A 20,475-nucleotide genomic window follows, 5' to 3' on the forward strand; every position below is an offset into this window, starting at 1 on the left:
AGGATGGTCCTCTGGGCTTGCCCACGGCCGACCTCCACTGTGTCCTCGGTATCACACTGCCTCCGAGTGACGCGAACTCTCCTTTTTCATTGCACTTCTTGGGCTTGCCCGGGATGCGAAGAAGAAGCCATAAGCTAGTGGTCAAATGCAAATGAATCTAGGTAGCTGTAAATAGTGCTTCGCTGGTGTTGTGAGGATCTCAAATGTGTGGTGCTCTCCCAGCATGATGTCCCAAAATCCCACATGTCGACATCGAGTATTCTGCGTAGACGAAGATCACAGTTGGCCCGCCTTGCTAATCCAATTGTACCTGCCAAACGTAAATGCCGGTGACTAAGTTCAGCATATCTGTATATGAGGACGCAATTGCCATAAGCTTCACCCAGCGAAAATTTCTGGCCAAAACAACTACTGCAAACGGCTGTCGTGACGAACACCTCCAATCAGCATGGCCGGGATGATCGACCCTCAGCTCTTCGAGCAGCTAAAGGCGAAGATCGATGAGGACACCAAGGCACGCGATGATCTAAGTCATATCATTCAGAAGCTCGAGCGAGATGTATCCTATGCGCAGGGACTGCTCTCCCGGGTTCATTCGACCCCACGAGCTCGTTGTGGGTAGCCTAAGTGCGACTGTGAAGGTTTGAGCTGACATGATGTAGACGGCGATTTGATCTCTCAAGTTGAGGCTGCCATCAAGGCAGAGATTGACGATGTGGTCAGCCTTCGCGATCTTGCCTCAAATTATCCTTACTACAAGTGAGTTCTCCTTATAACGGTACACTCCACGACGCAGCTGCTCAATTTTGCAGGTACAACTTCAAGTGGACAAGGGCGGTTCAAGATGCTATACTCACTGTCTTGCTTGATAGCTGGATCGGAGGCAGCCTTGACACCGGAAAGCATGGCGAGGTCGGCCGTCTGTTGACCCTGGAGGAGGTTGGAGATATTTTCAAAGGTACGGTTTGATATGATAGACCTGGGCACGACCGTGGCAATGAAGCTGACATTTCTGTGACATAGTGCCGGTGAATCTCAAGGACCGTGACGCTTTCCACATCACAATCGAGGAGTATCTGATGGCCATCACCAGTCTTACTGATGAACTCAGCCGTCTGGCTGTCAACTCCGTCACCCTTGGAGACAATGAGCTTGCTGTCAAGATCAGCAACTTCGTCAAGGACATGCATGCCGGGTTCCAGCTGCTGAACCTCAAGAACGACATCCTACGGAAGAAGGTGGACGGTGTCAAGTATGCAGTGAAGAAGGTTGAGGACGTAGTCTATGATCTATCTCTACGCAACCTCATACCACAGCCGGCATCTACATCGTGAACCCATATCAAGCCACACGCTTAGGTCTAACAAAAAGGCAAGGATCAAGTGTTATACGAGGCTTTGAGCTACTATGAGATGCCCACTGTTGTCCTGCATCGCTTTGCTGCCCACATTGTGGTATTGGCTACATTTGGGAGTCTTCGGGGAATCTAACGCATCTCCGGTGACCTCGATCTGTTTGGGCATTGGAGTGCAATGTCACATTGTATCAACTTCAGCTGCTCCAGAAGCCATTTGGTCACGAGCTTCAAGCTTGGTGATCATTGTTGGAGCTGAGTTATGGAGGCATTGCGAGTCTTACATAGATCAGTTAGCTATCTATAGAGAATCGCCTCTCCTACATGACATCTAGAATTAAATTTGTGCAGTTTGACTTCTAGAAGTCACCTCTCAAGCTACCCCGCGGTGACAGGAATGCAGCTTGTGGTCCACTAAAGGATCGCTAATTATTAAATGCAACCGGAGCTCAGGGCATGCTTTTCCCTAATTCCAGTAAGCTGCCCCACTGTAAGACGAGCTTCTGACTTCATCTTGTGGCCGACCTCGCAACTCCTGCGATGGTCTTTTTCTAACCCATTACAACTGCGGATAGAATGAAGTGCCAGGTGACTGCTACTGTGATCTGATTCATCTTCTGAAGTCAGATGTAGCATGTCCATGGCGGCGGCGGAAGTGAAGGAAAAGCCGCCGGCTGAGGCCGTCAAGAACTACAAAGGCTTCGTCGCCGGGGTCTTCTCCGGCATCGCGAAGCTCTCCGGTAAGCTCACTAGATCTCAAGCTCTCGGGTCAATTGAGTTTGCGAATACTATCTGGGACCGTAACGCTAATGTGGTGTTCCAGTCGGTCATCCCTTTGACACAATCAAGGTCCGTCTGCAGACGACCGACTCATCGCGCTTCTCCGGGCCACTGCAATGCGTCCTCCAGACAATTCGCAATGAGGGCGTGTTTGGGCTCTACAAGGGCGCCACGCCTCCGCTGGTTGGCTGGATGTTCATGGACAGCGTCATGCTTGGCAGTCTGACGGTGTATCGCCGTCTCCTGAAGGACAATCTGTTCAACCCGCCCTGGCACCCGCTCCACGACCCCAACGTGCCCCTGCCCGCCCATGGCCACGGTCTGGCGGGCATCATGGCCGGCAGCACCGTGAGCTTCATCGCCGCGCCGGTCGAGCACGTCAAGGCGCGGCTGCAGATCCAGTACGCGGCCAAGAAGAGCCAGCGGCTGTACAGCGGGCCCATCGACTGCCTGCGCAAGATCTATAGGTACCACGGCGTGAGCGGCGTCTATCACGGGCTGACGGCCACGTTGCTGTTTCGGTCTTTCTTCTTCTTCTGGTGGGGCAGCTACGACATCTTCACCCGCTGGATGAAGGAGGGCACGTCGCTCAGCGCGCCCGCCATCAACTTCTGGGCCGGGGGGCTGAGCGCCCAGGTCTTCTGGCTGACGAGCTACCCGAGCGACGTGGTCAAGCAGCGGATCATGACGGATCCGCTGGGCGGTGGTCTTAATGACGGGACACGGAAGTTCATGAGATGGAAGGACGCTGCTGTTGCTGTGTACAGGGAGTCGGGTTGGAGAGGCTATTGGAGAGGTTTCCTGCCGTGCTTCTTGCGCGCTTTCCCAGCAAACGCAGCGGCTCTGGTCGCCTTTGAAAGTGTTATGCGGTCTCTGCCCTAAGGGCTATTGTACGGGGCGCATGGTGGTGTGTAGTATAGTCATCAACATATCACATAGAAAGAGATATCCAATGTATTCACAGCATTCTCGAATCGATGGTATCAGGAAGCAGATAGCTCTATTCGGCGCCATTCTATGCTAATCCCGATCTGGTCTGACCGTTTCATGTCGCCATGCGGTCTGCCATAACATCCATCCACCTTTTTGATTATCAATGGCTTACTCGTCGTCCTCATCGGCCTCGTCGTTAACGACGTTGAAGAACTTGAGCTCGTAGACACCCTTGGAGGTGGAGACGACGCGGAGCCAATCACGGAGCTGCATCTTCTTGAGGAACTTCTTGGTCCTGCGCCCACACTGTCAGTATTTCTGTTTGGCGCAACGTCCCGTTTCGAGTGCGAATCTTACAGGTACTTGAGGTAGCGGCCAGAGAGCTCATTGTGGGCAATGATCTCGATCTTGCCGTCACCCTGCTGGGAGATGGCAATGGTGTCGCCCAGGTTACCGACACGGCCGTCGACCTTGATGCGCTCGTTCAGGAACTTCTCGAAGGCAGAGACATCGAAGATCTTGTCGCTGGCCGGCTGCGAGGCGTTGATGATGAACTGTCCGTCTGTTAGAACCCGGGCATTGCAGCAGAGGACCTGCAGCATGTTTGCTTACCTTCTTGGTCACCTTGGGGGACTTGCCCTTGGCGCCGACTTTCTTCTGTGAGGAGAATGACCTTAGCCTACTGTTTCACGCCATGATCTCTCTGGTTTCCAGCCGGCAATCTGCACGGAGAGAGAGACTGGGCCAACAGCAAAGCGGTGTCATGTACATACTATTTGAGGAGCCATTGCTTCTTGGTATTTTTGGTTGGATGAGCGCAAAGAAGTCGAATCCTGCGCGTTTGGTGGTGGTGGGTAGTATTAGAGGAGTGTCGTGAGAAGTCGAAAAAGTTTCCGCGAATTCCATGTGGGATTTGCAAAATCCACGAAAATTAGCCCTAGCCTGGTGTGGTTTGTGGTGGGGCTGACTGGCAGCTGTCAGCCAGCTGTAGGACAGCTGGTGCTGCTCGGCTGGTGCTCACTCTCAGTGCTTTCACCTATGCAAACCTCACCGAGCCTCAGAGTCCACGTAGAAAACCTGAATAATATTCAGGTGGACTAATAAGTGATGAATAAAGTCTTGCAATGAATATTTTTGTACATGTAATTTATTTGATCAGATTCAGCTCAGATCACTCTGTGCAATACACTACAAGATACACAATGAGACATAATACCATTGTAAATTCACAGTAACCAGTAAACAATTTAACACAGTAAAATGTTCTCAATCAATAGTCCTCTTTCTGATGCCTAGTAATCACCTGTAGGCATTGTACATGTGATTTCTTTCATTTTCGTAATCTCATAAGCAGGTTCTTCCTGTTGTTGTCTATGGCTCTAATGCCCTTCGTAGCTCTCTCCTAGGAGGGCCCACCTTGAAGAACATCATTGTGTTCAATATGGCGAGAATAACTTGTATGACAACCCACTTGAACCATCGACGTACTAGACCTCCTTTCCTCCTTCTGGATGTTCTCCTGCTCACAACGGCCGCCTCTGGCTCGTCCACCGGCTCCTTGTATCGCTCACACACATCAAGGAACAGCTTCGGGTCGTCCGTGATGACACCGTCTACGCCCTGCTCTATACTCCACTCCATCTGCTCTTCTTCGTTCACAGTCCACACGTAGATGGGCCTGCCCGCGGCCTTGGCGTCCTGGATGAAGCGCGTTCCGCAGCCGCCTACTAAAGCCTTCTGCAGCATGTTGAAGGAGACGTTAGGGACCTTCAGGTATTGCCTGGCGTATACGATGGAGAAGCCGATGTAGGTGATTGGGAAGCCTGGTAGGAACTTCCTGCATACTTTCATGTATTTCGCCTAGAACTCTTGTCAGCTTACGTGGGCGTATCCAAATACTCTGGCTTCTGCTTACTGTCCAACACCCTAATATCAACCTCTGACTCCATGGTCTGGAGGCTGGAACAGAAGCAATTGTTTCCGCCGTCCTTCTTAGCAGTTCAGCAGCGTCGTCGTCTCTCTGAAATACGTGTTAGTTGCCATCACCGGAGACTTTGAGGGCCCAGAACAAACCTTTATATCGAGGAGCACCCATACGTCCTCGAGTCCCGGTTGTGCGAGGTATTCTAGTAGATCGGAGAGCCGTGGCATTGGTGAATGAGGCTGCCGTACTGTCCTGACTGTGCTGAGATAGCTCCAGTCGCATTCGCTGAGCTTTGTCTTCTCGCCGAAGCAGCGTTGAAGAGTCGCATCCTGTTGGTTTCAGTTTGTCAGCCTTTGCATGCCTTCCTCCAAACATGTCTTTCTTGCAAGCTCGCAGTGTGTGAATAGCTTCGAGAAAATGCTTCTGATAACATGAAGAGGAAGCCGTATAGCATCTCATTTCGAAGCAAGGATTTTGAAGAAGGGGGGGCCGGGGGGGGAGGGGGAGGTCAGAATTCAAACACGTACGTGGGACAATACAACGACCCCGTCCCGCGACAAGTGCAGGTCCGTCTCGAGCGCAAGCGCTCCGACCGCTACAGCGCCGCGAAAGGCGCCCATCGTGTTTTCTGGATACGCAGCCTTGTAGCCGCGATGCGCGATGGCCTGCGGAAGCCTTCGCCGGTCGCTGCCCCGGCCGGCGCTGTAAGCGCTAGTAAAGGAAGCTGTGCGTCGGCGCAAAAGTGAAGTGTCAGCATTCGGATCCTCCGTGTAATTTCGCGGACTCGGGGCGGCTGTCCACCAACCGCCCTCCCGCCCGGGAATCCTTCCGGCGCATTGGGGGCTGCAAGTAGATTACATGCGTCCACTCCCCGGGCTCCGGCTCGATTTACCCTCGGGCACTAAGAAAGACGTCTGCCGGACCGCAGGCAGACTGGAGATTGACATACCTGGCGGGATGGCCATCTTGGCCTCCAGGAGCGGGAGCTTTTCGGCGGCGGACGTCATGAGAATATGGCCCTGTCGATCAGGTCGATGGTCTTCGGGACACCGCAACGATGGATTTAAGGTTAAGCAGTTGCAGTCTTGGCGCTGGGGATGGCCTCCAGAAGGACTGAGAGTGAAGTCGTTCGAGCTGCCAGAGAGGCGATTATATCACGCAGCAAATGCAAAAAGATCGACGGCACGTTTCCAAGTGTCTCCAACGTTATTCCAAAAATGGCACGATGTTTCGAAACATTGCCCGCAACTGCAAACTGCCAGGCGTGTGTTATAAGTCTGAGGCAGGCGTTAAGCAACGAGAGGGCGCCCCCGGATTTTACGGCAAGCCGCAACAGCCCTATCTCCCTCCTCCGCCGAGGTATTCAAGCTAAACTAATGGAGTTTCCTACCTACTCATGCAAAGCTGCTGCTGCTGCTTCTTCTGTCGTCACTCAGTCAGTCGGTGGGCAACTGTTTGCGCCACCGTCCGTCGGTGCTGGGTCTCCCAAACCCCCGGGGTTCAGCACCATATCCAATCGATCCGTCACGTCACGCCGTTCGTCGTGCACCCTTCCCGCGTCGACCGTTCTAGGTAAACGACTATTAGTCGTGCCTCATGCCGGCATCCGCCAGTCCCGGCGAATGATCATATATCTATCTGGGCCAGCGAGCCAGCCCAGGAAAGATCGGACACCTCGAATGTCTGACACGCGATGTCGTTTGCTATTCCGACAGTCTCGAGCCGAGAACTGGGCGCTGGGCAAAGCGGCGTCTGTGAGACATGCAGCGGAAGGCGTTTCTGCCCGTTCGAGAAGAAAGATCCAGGCCCGTTTTGCAAAACGTTGACTATGTCGTTTAGGCGCGAGCTGGCTGAGTCGGAGAGGCGCTCGGTGGCGGGGAGAGCGGTGCATCGAAGCCCCCGACACCGATGTCTTCCGGGCGAGCTCACTAATACTGATCAACCAACACAGCAGACGCTCCTCTGTTCCTCAGCCACATTACTCCTTGCGTATTCTCATGCTGCCTGACTACACTGACACACACACACATACATACATACATACTGCACACCATTCAAATGCAGACTTGACAACCTAATCGAGAAATCGGGTCCGGGGTGGCTGCTCCCCCGCGCTCCTGACCTGACTTGCGCGTGCCTCTGCAGTCTAGGCCCCGGGAGGCTGCTTTTCCGTCCCCGGAGCTGAGAGCAGTGAGGTGAGAACGCCTCTCAGCTCCTCCACCCCTCCTCTGTGCTATAGCATCTACTTGTCTGCTATTACTTTAAGCCTGTGTAACATCCATATTGGAGACAGACGATCGTGATGGACTGAATTGGAGAGGAGACACTTCAGGCTAAACTGAGAGGATGCCAGCCATCCCATCCCATCCCCGTCCTCCCCCATCGCGCAGGAGGAGCCCTGATTGATTGCGCCCTCTCAAAGTGGCAGGTAGGGCAGTGGCAGCTCGGCATACTAGATTAAAGCTATATATTCAAGCAGGTCGGCGGGATCTCGAGATTTGCTGCATATTGCCATGGCATGGAACAAGTCTCGAAGCAAGCAGCAGTAAAAGAAGAACAAATAGCAATCTAGAGAAGACTTTCTTCTCATACAGTCCGATGACACCGCTGGCGTCTAACGTTAACGGCAGTGTTGCATTGCCCTGTTTGGACAGCAGGGTCAATCACCGAAGCCACCACCACTCCACTCCGTCTGAGGAGCCGTGTACCGTAATTGCTCTCTTTCAACGGGGGGGTCTGATCGAGATCATCGCTTCAATGCATGTCTCTACCTGTCGTAAGTCATCACCGCCCGCCCAGACCCAGGCTGCGACAGACGAGGTCTCTCACGAGATCACCAGATCCGCTTTCGAATAAGGGCGGCGCCCGTAGTCGAGCTAGTCCAGGTATCTACACTACGGCACGCACGCCGCACTTCAGTAACCTGCTCGAGTGCCGCCCGCTGCTGCCGGGGAACCATCTGACCAGCGCTGCTCCTCCCGGCACACTACAGAGGTCTAGGCCTTGGGTCTGTGTTGGGGTTCAGAGGAGGACCCTGGCGCAACGTCATTTGGGGGGAGAGCATCATTCGAAGGTAATCGTAGCATTGTGCTTCATCGTTAGTCCGATCTACGATCTATCCGATGTCACTTGCACAAGAATGTATTCACTGTGAAGAGTGGGAAGAAACAGCACACACGTTGTTTTGCATCAACTTTTCAGATTCGTCGCCTATCAAAACACTCCAGCTAATTGTAGCTGATTAGACGTATTGATCTCGCGCATTTCCTCTCCTGTCCGTCCAAGGAGACTATCTAGCTAGACCAGCAGGACGCGCACGCGTAGTTAAAAGTTGAACAAAGGGAAAAAGACCGTGGTTATTAAGCAATGTTTCACTTGTCCGAACGAAGAAGCAATACAAGACAACAAAAAGCGTCAGGCCGCCCCCATCCCCGTTTTGAGAAAGAAGACCCAGTGCCGCAGCACAAATCTGAGCGACTCAGCGACACCGTAAGAATAGACGGACCCCCCTTTAACCCAATCTCCAGATATTCCGTGAACCCTGAAACCATATATACCCGCTTGATCCGTGTGGCAAGTTATACTCATTAAATAGACACCGTAAATCGTTAAAAAAATGTTCAGTCAGTCAGTCCCTGGAAGGACGATGAAATATGGACAGATTTATAGCCCGAAGTTGCCATCAAGACCGTCTAGAATGAAGCCTTCGGTAGTCGTACACGACGTCGGGAGCAGCCCGTTCCGGTAGTCCAGGCTGCTGACGCTGAGACCCAGCTCACTCGGCGCGATCTCCTCTCCTGAGCTCAGGCTCTCATCACTGAAGCTGAGAACGCTCTGTGCGGGTGCGGGATTTGAGCCGAAGTCACCAAGATTGAAGCTGGACAGGTCTATTGAGTCGGGAGACCACCCACCATAATTTGATGACGCAGACGCTGGGGTCTCGGTTATGGTGAGAGCAGGCCCGCCATAGATAGCGTCATAGACGTTGAGCTGGCCGCCGTCCATTTGACCTAGCAGTGCCTCCCAATCGGAAGCCGATACGCCGGAAACTTTCTGGTTCAATTGTGAGTATAGATGGTTGTTGGCGGCACTCGTTGCCTGCTGTAGACGAGCCTGAACTGGGGAAGATGGCTGTGAGCCTGTGGGCGTATTGCTCAAAGAGAGGTAATCTAGGTTCTGGTTTGACTTTTGTGTGGGTGCTACACGTGCTAGCATGGCAGCTTGCGACATTGAGAGTCGATGATCACGACGCTGAAGCAATGAAGCATCCGGTCGGGTGTTGTCGAAAGAGGCACGAGATCCAGAGCGACGTAGCTCCGACCTTCCAGGGTGGATGTTGGGCATTGTCATTCTTCGAATCTTCTCTTGTTGTAGAAGCAGGTCGGTTTCGCTCATGCTTGCACTTGCATGCCTTCCAAGAGGATACTGTTGACCCTTCTTGGAGAGCTGAGCAGGTGGTGAAGCTCTTTGCAGAGGCGGTGCAGCCATGCAAGTCTCGGGGCTATGTCTGGGAGGAGTAGGCAGTGATGGTTGCGCTGGTTCATCAACAGCGATGAGCATAGCAGCCACTCTCTTGAAGTCATATGTTCCAGGTGCCTTGGTCTTCTCGATGACCTTGATGACAGAGTTGGTAAGCTTCTCACTGTCCTTCATCAGCTTGCTGTCCTGCTTCAGGTCAAGGCTCTGGTAGAGCAATGACATGCCGCAAAGGATCAGTAGGTCAGACTTGTTGAGGCAGAAAGAGAATGACATGCTCCTCTCCTCAAGCAGCTCAACAATCTGGATGATATGCTTGCTCGAGTCTCCGACTGAGATGACTGCAGGAGCGGCCTTGGAACCGAGACTGGAACCAACTGCTGGACGGTAAATGAGTGTCCTAATGTAATTGTATGCAAGGGCTAGTAGTGGAGAGCGGCTGCCAGTGACATCTGTCGATGGCTTGTCTTGCTTGAAGGTGAGCTTCAAATGTTGGGGGAGGTTCTCAGACCACGCATCAAGCTCAGTTTCCAAAGCAGACATCTGCTGCAGTGAGAGCTCATGAGAGGTAGCCGCAGGATAATTCTTCTCCAGAACCTTCGCGAGAATGCGGGAGGCTCGGAAGAGGGCCAGTGCGCTTGAGAGTCGTGTATACTCGCCAGGCAGGGTTGGCTGGAATCCCTTCTCAGTCACGTACTCGTCATCCGTGTCAGAGGGGTATTCAGCATGGATGTCATCCTCCTTCAACAGTTTCGGGAGGCCAAGCATTGCAGCAGAGAAGCTAAGCGACAGGTCAGCGAGGCATATCAAAAAGATAAAGGTGACGAGCAACCTACCAGTCGAGAGTGTACAGTGTCCAGAAGACCTTCTTGCGAGTCTCAATTGTGAGAGCGCCGAAAGAAAAGCGCTTCTGGCTCTGGTGTAGACCGAGTCTATGTGACAAGCCAACAGCAATGCCCTTGTAATGTTGCAGGCGCTTGTAGTCGGCTCTGACGGTGCAGTACATGAGAGCAAGAACCAAGCATTGCAGGGTGTTCATGGTGTTGTCCATGAGGATGGTCTCAAGAGATCGTTGCCATTGTTGTTCGCAGGCAGCAATCTGATCAAGATCTGGCTTATCGCTTGAGAGAGCAGCAATACCGAACACAAGATACAGCTGCGCCAGTTTGTGATTGTTCTTTACCTTGTCAGGGTCGGCAACAAACTCCTCGTAGATCCGGAGGAAGGTCGGTTTGTGAATGACCGGGAAGAGCGGAGCCCATTCCTGGAAGTAGACATTGACACATCTGTCAGAGAAGAGTCGAGGAGGCACCCTCATAGTTTGACCAGGCGGTTTAGTCACGAGAGGATAGCAACCCTGAATGTGTAGGAAGGCTTCCGTGTTGAATTCGGAGCATGACTTTCCGCTTTCCTGCATCTTGCGCTTGAAGGCTTCTGTAGAAGTTTGTTAGTTGTCATCGCACCGAGTATACGCGTATTGTAAAAGGATACTGACCGATGAAGCCTCGACCACTTGAGGCACCCATGAAATATGAATCTGAGTTCTCGACTCCAAGCAGCAATGGTGAAGCTTGGATGCGGAATGTGTCCTCCTTCGGCTGCGAAGCAGCGTCTTTCCTGAGATCCGGCGGCGAGCCCGCAGACGATGAGCCGATGGACGGCCGGCGGTTGCCATGCATCTTGGACAGCATATCAATCTTCTCATCCTTCTCATCCAGCAGGTCCTTCAGGTCCCGGACCTCCGCTTCGAGCACGCGCACGCGCTCCTCCAGCGACTCGGTGTAGCCGCGGGGGAAGGCGCGCCTGCTGAGCTTGTCGCTGGTGCGGCACTCGAAGCCGACGTTGGCGCATTGTGAGCAGCACGGCCGGATGCCGTCGCAGCGGATCTTCTTGCTGCGGCAGCGGTCACAGGCCTGGGCGATCCGGCTCTGGGAGCTGGTGCCCACCTTGATGACCTTCATAGGCAGAATTCCAGGCATGTTGAGTGGAGATTTGTCGACTCGCGGTCGAGGGGGTTTCTTTTCCGGTGTATAAGTTCTAGAGTTGTCTTTAAAAGTCGTCTATCGGGGTTGATATGTCGACAGGAATTGACTCATGTGGCACGATGGCTCTTCAGATGGTGGGGATCGCAGCAAGACGGCCTCACCGGCTCATTTCTTGTAGATGTGGAAACCGAGACTCCTATCATAAGACGACGACGATGACGACGAAGAAGAGGAAGAAGAAGAACGGCGAGATCGAAAGGAGAAGGCGGCGAAAGTCTTTCGAAGGGGAGGGAAGTGCGGGATCGATCGGAGAGGTGGGACGAGCGGATGTTTTAAAGGACAGGCCAGGACAACCCCAGGCAAGAGGATCAACAGGGAATGTACCGTGCTGTGTAGCGTCGGTAGAGAGGGGGGTGCGGCGGTGGTGGTGGTGGTCGTTAGTTGAGTCTAGTCTAGTGTAGAATATGGAATAGATAGAGTGAAGAGAGGGAATGAATGGAGGAGGAGGATGGATGGGCGGAGGGTAAAAGGAAAGGCCGAGTGCGTGTGCGTGTGTGCGTGCGCAGTAATTGTGAATACTCTACTCAGAAAGGGAAGGAAGGATGGGGCAGGGGGGGGGGGAACCTGGAGGGTCCCCTTTGCGGAGTCGAAGAAGAAACGGCCGGTCAGCGATTGGATCAGCAGACATGGGGGCGGGTACAGCGACAAGGATACCTAGAGTATGCTGCAGCCAGTGACTTGTTAGCGAGTTGGTGAGGGCTGATTGCGAACCACGAGGGGGAATCTGGGGAGTACTGGGGAGTACTGGGGAGATCTGGTCTCGAGGTCATCCATGGATGCTGGTGTTTCTGGCACAGCCCAATCACCTCAGACTCAGTCTGCCCACATCATCCCTCTACGTACCTACACTCGAGCTACAGCGTACGTAGCCCAAACCTTCAAACACCAAAAAGGCGACACTTACTATGCAGTAGACATTATCTCACACAATACGTACCGGTACTCTCTTCACCCAAGGCCCTGCGTGCGTGCTAAGTGCCAGATGGCCCCATCGTCCCTCCATCCCCATCCCTATCTACTATGTACTATGCAGGATGTACCTCGTCCTGCCTACCGCATCTAGCCTACTGTAGAAAGTCTACTCGAGCCCTCTTGCCCTCTTGCACGCTCCTACACACCCCCGAGGGCCATCCCGGAGCGCATCTCGAGATATCCCGGGGACGCTAGCTGGCAGCCAACTGGCCCAAATCGGCGAGGGCTGCTTCAGAATGGCACCACCGGGCGAGGGCATCTTGATTCTTGAAGAATCACCATCTCCAGCAAGCCAATGGCCGCAGAGTTCCACGCCACCGGTGCTCTAGAACTCTCCAGCTTTTCTCCAGGATGGGAACCCCAGACTCTGACTCTGTCGAGACAGGCAGGACAGGCAAGACAGGCAAGGCAGACCATCACGATCATACCTTGGGTTGCGCCAGGGACCCTGGGATTCCTGGATCCCCCGCAATCGACCACGGTGAAATGGCATGATCGTGTGTCGGATGCGGCCTACCAGCATCCCCAGCATCCCCCATCAAGCCCACTCCAATTCACTCCATTGTCTGACCCGTACCCCAGACCCTGACCCTTTTTTTTTCTGTCACTTTTCCCACAGCCATGGTATTCTATCGCTGGCACGCCTGGCTGCTGTGTATCGTCAAACTGCATGCCTGTCTTACTCTGTCCTGCACACATCAATCATACATAGTAGATAGATGCAGCGTGTGGTTAAAACTACCTGTTGTAGACCAGAGACTAACTAACTGACTAACTAACAGCGCCAACAAGTGCCGGAATGCTCGGGCTAGCGCTGGTGCTGGGCCCTACTATGTCATGCTATGCCCATTCATACCTCGACCACTGACTGATCTTGATCATGTGCCATCTACATCGGTGGCTTTGCACGCTGGGCATTTCGCCTCCCTCCATATAGCGAGATGGTTCGCATGGCATCACGATGATTGGCAAGCCCGAGTTGTGGGCGAACATGCACTTGTTGCCTGCTGTTGGCCTGAGATGATGGACAAATGACATCTCGAACAGCCCGATTTGACGTCTGCCAACGCTGTCATCGCACAACCCCCCCCCTCCATGACGCTAACTATTTGGAGAAGGGCTTTGCCCATCATCTCGAAACAGTGACCCGACGAATCAAACAAGCACTGCGAAACACACACCGGTGGCTTCTTTCGGATGGAATTGATTCATGGGAATGTCTTTTTTATTGACCGTTAGCCAGGCACATATCAATAGCACGGAATGGCCGTGAATAGCAGAGACAGGTCCCCCATCTGTGGTACTATACAGCGTAGGTGACACAGACATAAATGCCCATATGTCCATCCATGCTTCGTCTCGACTCGTCTCGTCTCGGAACTCGTAGAATATCCTTCCCGCTCCCGGATCGTCACAAACCCTGCTGGGAACCCCCCTTCTTATCACCCATCCCAAATCCAAGCCTTTTTATTTCCTTCTGCCATGAATTGCGGTCTGGAAAAGCTTGAATTCGCGGTGAAGCATTTCTGTTGCTGCATGTTTGCATGCCCTCCAAACAACACACACGCACACACACACACACAGGGTCTTGTCGTCAGCCTGCTTGAAACAGCCTGTTCCTGATTTGCCTCGATCACAACGGGCCCAGCCACAGAGCTCACGATCATAGCCGGAAAGCGCGACTAATTCTGCCTCCTCTTGTTTGTCGATCGCCCACTTCCCGTTGGGGGACGAATGGAGGCGCTAGGTCTTGCTGGCTCTTTCTTTGCATGGTATAGTGTCCATTTAGCTATCTATCTATCTATCACCGAGCATGCTCCATGCACACAAGCTGGGTTAAGGGGACCATCCAGATCCTTCCCGATGAGATTAAGAGTCAGAACGAAGATCGTCATGCAAGTACGGACTCGAGGTGTCTTCGCCTCCGGACCTCTCAACAACAGACTAGAGGCGAGAAGAGCAACGACGCATGCGGGCAACTCGCTTCCTGCATGTCTGTCGAGATAATGGCCGGCCAGCAAGCAAGCAATCCCAACATTGCCCATCTCAAGCCCATCCTGAGCGCGCACGGGGGCCCGCCATCTAGTCCTGCAAAGATCCCCGCACCTTGCTGAGATGGACTTCCGGCAAAATGTCGTCGCCCCTAGGATGGGCGGAAGTCGCGGGGCCTGCGAGGTACCCCTTACCAGACAACCAGCCTAGTGCGTGCGGACCGGACACCTTTGCTGCAGAGGGGTGTGAGATAGATGATGGACTTACACGAGCTTGCTTATTTTGGTATATGCGGACAGAAATAAGCACGACGCTTTTTGGGTCCTCGAGATTGCCTTGACACGTTTCCAAGGATAGCCGGTCCGTTCTCTAGACTCCAGCAGGTTTTGAAGTAGAGCTCGAAGGCAGGCACGGCGGCAGCTCCAGATAAGAGTAAACTAGACTTGTCACTGTAAAAAAAATCCTCCGAGCTTGTGTGTGGTTTGAAGCCGCATCATGCACTGTGGCCGTCCATCTCACTTCACAGGGTACCGGCAATGAAGACAAGCACGAGGATTTTCGGCTTCTCAGCCTTGGCTGGAATTACTCGGAGACGAGAATGCAACGGGACGACGACAAGCTTGGCCTGCAGTCATCGCTGCTCAGATGAGGCACATTTGGTTTGCAAAGATCCTGGGGGGCCTCGCTCGGTGAGGCGGACCAACACTTGTCTCCACGTCCTTCCCCAAGTCTTGCGCTCCACCGCCTCGTAATGTGACTATGGAGTCCCCAGGAATTTCAAAATCTTGGGTACATTTCCCGCGATCGTCAAAAAGCTTGGGACCATTGCAGGCGAGCGTTGCGAGCCAACAAAGGGATGAACTGATTTTGCTTTCTGTTGAGCTGGGAGCTTCAGCTGAAGTCGTCCTCGGATTGGGCGCCCTCATCCCCGACTAGGTCGTTTTGGGAAATCTCCATCGATCCGAGATATGCCACCACGGTCTCATCCGCCAAAAGCTCGGATTTCTGAGTGATACACCAGTCAGCATGTTTGCCTAGCACAGTAGTCCACTGCAACGTCATCCACAATGGCTGGGCTGGTGCGCCTAGCCCATGCCCAATAAGACGCCATCTAATGCAGGAGGGACGCACAATCACGACTCGCGTTCATGACATGGATCATCCTTACCTGTTGGTCAAGTGCCTTCAGCGCATTCTCGAGGATCATGGTCTCGATTTCTCGTAGCAACAATGCGGATTCTAGACAACCTGGTCGAGGAGCCACGATAGCCGCACTTGACGATGAGTCAAGAGCTTGAGAAGAGCACAGCTGCTCCAGCTGATCCGCTAGGCGCTCCGCAAGCACGGTAGCTACCCTAAGCTTGAAGATTGCGCAGTGTGGATGCTTCTCGATGAGTGTCTCGAAGCCCTTGGCCGAATCCGTCACGTCCTCTTCCTGCCAAAACACCTTCAGTTGCCGCGATCCGTCTGTCCCCTGGAGGACCCGAAATTCCAGTCCATCTTCCTCATTGACGCACATTAGATAAGCGAATGGACTTTCCCATTGCATCCGCTCATCAGTCCCTCTCAGCTTCACGGTCGGTTGCTCGCCGAATATGTGCAATTTTGCCTGTGCAAGAGGATCATCATCCATAGGATCCAGGGGTAGCGTGAGGCCCTCTGCCGTCGATTGCGGATCAATGAATCCGTAGCTAAACAGCATCTCTGCCGCGGTCTTCGATTCGCCATAGCTGATCGTGATTTCGTCCCCCGTGGAAATCTGGTGTCCCGGCCGAAGGAGGAGGGTGGCTTCCTGTTTGGCATTCTCATCGTAGTAAGAATTGGCTTGGCTGGAGTGGTTGACCATATCCACACAGGGCACCATCGACTCTCCTGACATTGGCAGTTCTAGCACTCGAGATCGATACCAGGCATCGACGAGATACCAATCTGTAAGGTGCACTGCACCACTATCCCATAAGAGTACATCCCAGCACTCGATAGCCGACGACTTCTCTCTCATTGCATCGAACTCGTGAGTCAATGCTAGCAACTTAGCCGTCACTGCAGACTGTTGAACATCAGCCCTAAGACTAGAGACGGCATGTGCCTGATGCAAGTGAAAGACCCCCACATTGTTATTCAAAATGTAAACGTGGCATGGCTCATACCTCAAGTGATGTTCCAGTAAGCAAACTTCGTTCCTCGTCCGTCCATAACGTCGGGACAGGAACGAAGTTCGGCAGGAACTTGACATATTCCGTCCATGGATTCGACACACCAACGGGGCTCTTCACAGTTCTCGAAGACAGGACCAGCTGTACTAGTAAGAACAACAGTATGTCCCCACGTGACGACTATCTTGACATTAGCTTCATGTATAATATGGACATGATGGCGAAGGTAATACTTGATGGCCAACTGCATCCAAAAGTAACCTGAAATTCCTGTCCTCTTTGGCGTACTCTTCCACAGCTTCTGCATTCAGGACAAGCTCATGCGGCACGCTGAGAAGCGAAGGAACATCATAGGTGTCCTCCGCGGTGGTCAGGGACCGTTCAGCAAGGAGACCATAGCCTTTGCCATCGGTCTGCGTAATCTTGACATCGAAGAAGGAGACATCATTGAGGGCCAACCATGCTGGAAGCACATCGATGGGCAGCTCTGTTCGAACCATAATTTTCAGGAATTGGCCAAGGAGGAGGGAAGGGGCACTATCTTGTATGTGCCTGACAGAGGGGTTCGGCTATTTTCCTCGATGTCTCGAGAATCACCGCAATCCCGCGGTGACCGTTTTCCGAGGCGTTAGGGGCGCTGCGACCCTTAGTAAAGCGCCGGCCTACAGCGACGTGATAGCGCCGATGTGCCCCGCCAATCTAAGCTACCTTTTCGCCGTAGTGGGGTTCCCGCCACGCGGAAGGGTTGGTTCAGCATCGTGCGACAGACAAAATCTTATCGTGGATTTCGCCGGCTGCGAGCACCGGACCCCTCAGTCCAGAACACCGGTCTCCGTTGGGATATAGACAACTTGATATCCTGAGCTGGTCTTCGTTATGCCAAGAGACCCCCTGATCGGCCTTGTAGGCAAGCCCAGTGCAGGGAAGTCTAGCACCTTGAACTCCCTCACTGATGCTTCGTCAAAAGTTGGTGGGTAGACTGGCACATGCCACTTCCGTCGAGATGAACATGCCCGCTGATGCTGCGCCCTAGGAAACTTTCCGTACGTTCTCCCGGTAGCGAATGGACCATGCCAGTTACTGACAGCAATACTTCACCAGCTTCACGACCATTGACCCTCAACGAGCGATCGGCTACCTACAAATCGACTGCGCATGCGCAAGACACGGCGTCTCCGACCGATGTAAACCCAACTATGGATCGTGTGTGGGCGGACGCCGGTCCGTACCCATAGAACTTTTAGATGTGGCTGGACTCGTACCCGGCGCACATGAGGGCAAGGGGTTGGGCAACAAGTTCCTTGACGACCTGCGCCATGCGGATGCGCTCATTCATGTCGTCGACGCATCGGGAACCACAGATGCGGAAGGGAAAGTAACACGGGGGTACGACCCTTCAGTTGACATCGCCTGGCTGAGGTCCGAGATAGTGGCTTGGATCAAGGGCAACCTGTGGGAGCGCTGGGGATCCATCAAGCGGCGGCATGTGGCCGTCAAGGCGACGGCGGTCGAGACGCTGCAGGCGCAATTCTCCGGATACGGATCGACAAGCAGACTGGTGGCGCGCACACTGGACAAACTGGCCCTCAAGGAGCCACTAGAGCATTGGAGCGAGGAGACGGTCGACCGCGTGGTCAACGCCTTTACAGATGAGAAGTTCCCGACGGTGATTGCGCTCAACAAGATCGACCACCCAGACGCCGACAAGAACATCGCCAAGATCGCCAAGATGCAAGACCCGAATAGCATCGTCCTGTGCTCCGCCATCTCAGAGATCTTCCTGCGAAAACTCGCAAAACAAGGGTATATACGGTATACAGAGGGCAGCGAGTTTGTGGACACGAGGGAAGACCTAATAGCAGATGGTGATCCTGACGGCGGCGGGCTGAAAGAGCTGGATGATAAGAACAAGACAAGGATAGAGAACCTCAAGGATATGGTGCTGTACCGGTTTGGCTCTACAGGTGTCGTGCAAGTCTTGTCAAAGGCTGCCGACATCCTCGGTCTGGTCCCTGTGTTTCCTGTGAGGAACACGTCAACGTTTACTTCAGGCCAAGCAGACTCCAAGGTTGTATTCAGGGATTGCGTGCTTGTCAAGAAGAATAGCACAGTTGCAGACGTTGCGAAGAAGGTTATGGGAGATGCGCCAATAGCATATATAGAAGGAGTTGGCGGTATGAGAGTCGCAGAGGATGACCCGGTCGGAGTGGGCAAGAACGATGTAGGTATATTCTTCCCAATTTGCTTGATACCTCTACTAACAACACACAGATTTTGTCCTTTAAGGTTGGAAGAGCCTGATCATACCTATATCAACGAACTTAAAGCCGGGCTATTTCAAGCTGCGGAGCCTTTAAGTCGGCCTGACCAGACATAGACTGGCACAGCGAGTAGACTTCACCTCTCAGAATATATCGCCTTTGAGCACTTCGTGGGCGATCCAAGGATCATACCATGGGAACAGCATATTGAGATGAAAGGGAGGGGATACCTACATATAGAAGAGATGGAACTCACCAATCGCCATAAGCTTCTGCAGATGTCAACATGCCTGGCCCATCTTAGGGCATTAGTGGGCATTAGAAGAAGCACCAAATAGCCTCTGCTTGTGCTCAGCAACAATTGCTGGCGTCGAAATATCTATGGCAGCTGGTTCTTGTCAAGCAATGTTTCATGCTGCGCAGTCAATGGGCAGCGCTTCAGAAATGCGCTGGAGTCGCAAGATGTGACATCATTTTCCAGGATTAAGAGCTTTGGCAGCAGCTTGTGTCCGCCAAGAAAAACAGGGCTGATGGCGCCGATCAGTCAAACAAAGAAAATTATCACCGTTGACAATCAATTGATCACAGTAGAATCATAGATATTAGAAGACAATTGAGATGGAGAAACCTCCGGCAAGATAGTATTGGTTTTGTCGTGAAGGTAACAAGGGTATCGAATCATTAATTAGCGAGCTACCTCATCATGTTCTGACACCTGCCAAAAGCCCCTCGGAATCCAGACATGCCCTGCCACGGTACCACCAAGAGAGAAATCAATGCTGCTTAGGAAAACTTCGTGAGAAAAATAGATGCCAGGAAGCCTTCGGTCGCAGAAGTAAGAATCGGAAGAAACCGTCTAGACACAAGCATTTCGAAAACCCCAATGAGCCGTAGGAAAGTGTTCGGCCGTGAAGAAGGAAGGAGGACAGGCTGTTGTGCGGTCCACGCAGAACCGCCTTAGCTTAGCTCGAAACCGCCGACTGCCGAGAACGTCATTTCCGGCCACCGATTTCTGGTGGGCAGTACCACCTTGTCGATTGTCGCAAACAACGGTCCCAATTCAGACGTGGATTCAAGCGCCGCACGGATGGGTATCATTGGAGCTCTAATATTTGAGAATAATGTACCTGTGGTGTTTTGTTAGCAAGGGTCCGCGCAATCCGGAAGATCCGAGGCTCGGTTGCGGCCTGAGCCTGGGCCTGGGGAGAACATACAGAGCGTGGATGATACCAGGTAGGTAACCCAGAATCGTCAACAGAATGTTGATGAAGAAGTCGGCGTTGCATCCGCGCTCAAGGAAGACACCAAGAGGGGGGAGGATGACGGCAAGAATGATCTTGCAGATGTCGCTGGAACAGCAGTGTCAGTAATCATTTCTGCACTCGGGGGGATGGGCTAGCGATGTGTAAGCACCAGGCCTGCGACCGGAGAGCTTACCTGGCTGTGAAAGGCATGGTGATGGATTGTTGATGCTGTGATCTGTTGGTGTGGGTGGCGATTGGTGATGGGGTGTCTCGAGAACAAACGGAGAGGTCTTTGTTCTTTGTGATTATTGTTTAGGTGGAGATGTTTTGGGAAAGGC

The 20,475-nt window shown here is 53.0% G+C and overlaps 5 protein-coding genes across 5 annotated transcripts; 3 read left to right on the forward strand and 2 right to left on the reverse strand.

Annotated features, from left to right (window-relative positions):
• Positions 1–448: 448 nt before the first annotated feature.
• On the forward strand, positions 449–1,334 carry UCRPA7_1584 (putative translin family protein; the record flags this gene model as incomplete). The annotated part of the gene is made up of 4 exons (XM_007914164.1): positions 449–614; positions 663–759; positions 873–958; positions 1,024–1,334. The coding sequence occupies 4 exons, from the start codon at positions 449–451 to the stop codon at positions 1,332–1,334; spliced, it is 660 nt and encodes a 219-aa protein (XP_007912355.1).
• A 654-nt stretch (positions 1,335–1,988) lies between these two features.
• UCRPA7_1585 (putative carrier protein ymc2 protein) lies at positions 1,989–3,016 on the forward strand (the record flags this gene model as incomplete). The annotated part of the gene is made up of 2 exons (XM_007914165.1): positions 1,989–2,094; positions 2,178–3,016. The coding sequence occupies 2 exons, from the start codon at positions 1,989–1,991 to the stop codon at positions 3,014–3,016; spliced, it is 945 nt and encodes a 314-aa protein (XP_007912356.1).
• A 219-nt stretch (positions 3,017–3,235) lies between these two features.
• Positions 3,236–5,218, reverse strand: UCRPA7_1586 (putative 60s ribosomal protein l22 protein; the record flags this gene model as incomplete). The annotated part of the gene is made up of 6 exons (XM_007914166.1): positions 3,236–3,362; positions 3,425–3,621; positions 3,680–3,724; positions 4,089–4,103; positions 4,595–4,927; positions 5,141–5,218. 6 exons carry the CDS (start codon positions 5,216–5,218, stop codon positions 3,236–3,238), a joined length of 795 nt encoding a protein of 264 aa, XP_007912357.1.
• A 3,436-nt stretch (positions 5,219–8,654) lies between these two features.
• UCRPA7_1587 (putative transcriptional activator protein acu-15 protein) lies at positions 8,655–11,446 on the reverse strand (the record flags this gene model as incomplete). Its single annotated transcript, XM_007914167.1, has 3 exons — positions 8,655–10,248; positions 10,304–10,901; positions 10,963–11,446. The coding sequence occupies 3 exons, from the start codon at positions 11,444–11,446 to the stop codon at positions 8,655–8,657; spliced, it is 2,676 nt and encodes an 891-aa protein (XP_007912358.1).
• Positions 11,447–17,584: 6,138 nt separating this feature from the next.
• UCRPA7_1588 (putative gtp-binding protein) lies at positions 17,585–18,933 on the forward strand (the record flags this gene model as incomplete). Its single annotated transcript, XM_007914168.1, has 4 exons — positions 17,585–17,606; positions 17,666–17,675; positions 17,734–18,853; positions 18,904–18,933. The coding sequence occupies 4 exons, from the start codon at positions 17,585–17,587 to the stop codon at positions 18,931–18,933; spliced, it is 1,182 nt and encodes a 393-aa protein (XP_007912359.1).
• Positions 18,934–20,475: the final 1,542 nt, after the last annotated feature.

This window comes from Phaeoacremonium minimum (assembly GCF_000392275.1).
Source record: "Phaeoacremonium minimum UCRPA7 unplaced genomic scaffold PA7_03_scaffold_113, whole genome shotgun sequence".
Taxonomy (NCBI): domain Eukaryota; kingdom Fungi; phylum Ascomycota; class Sordariomycetes; order Togniniales; family Togniniaceae; genus Phaeoacremonium; species Phaeoacremonium minimum.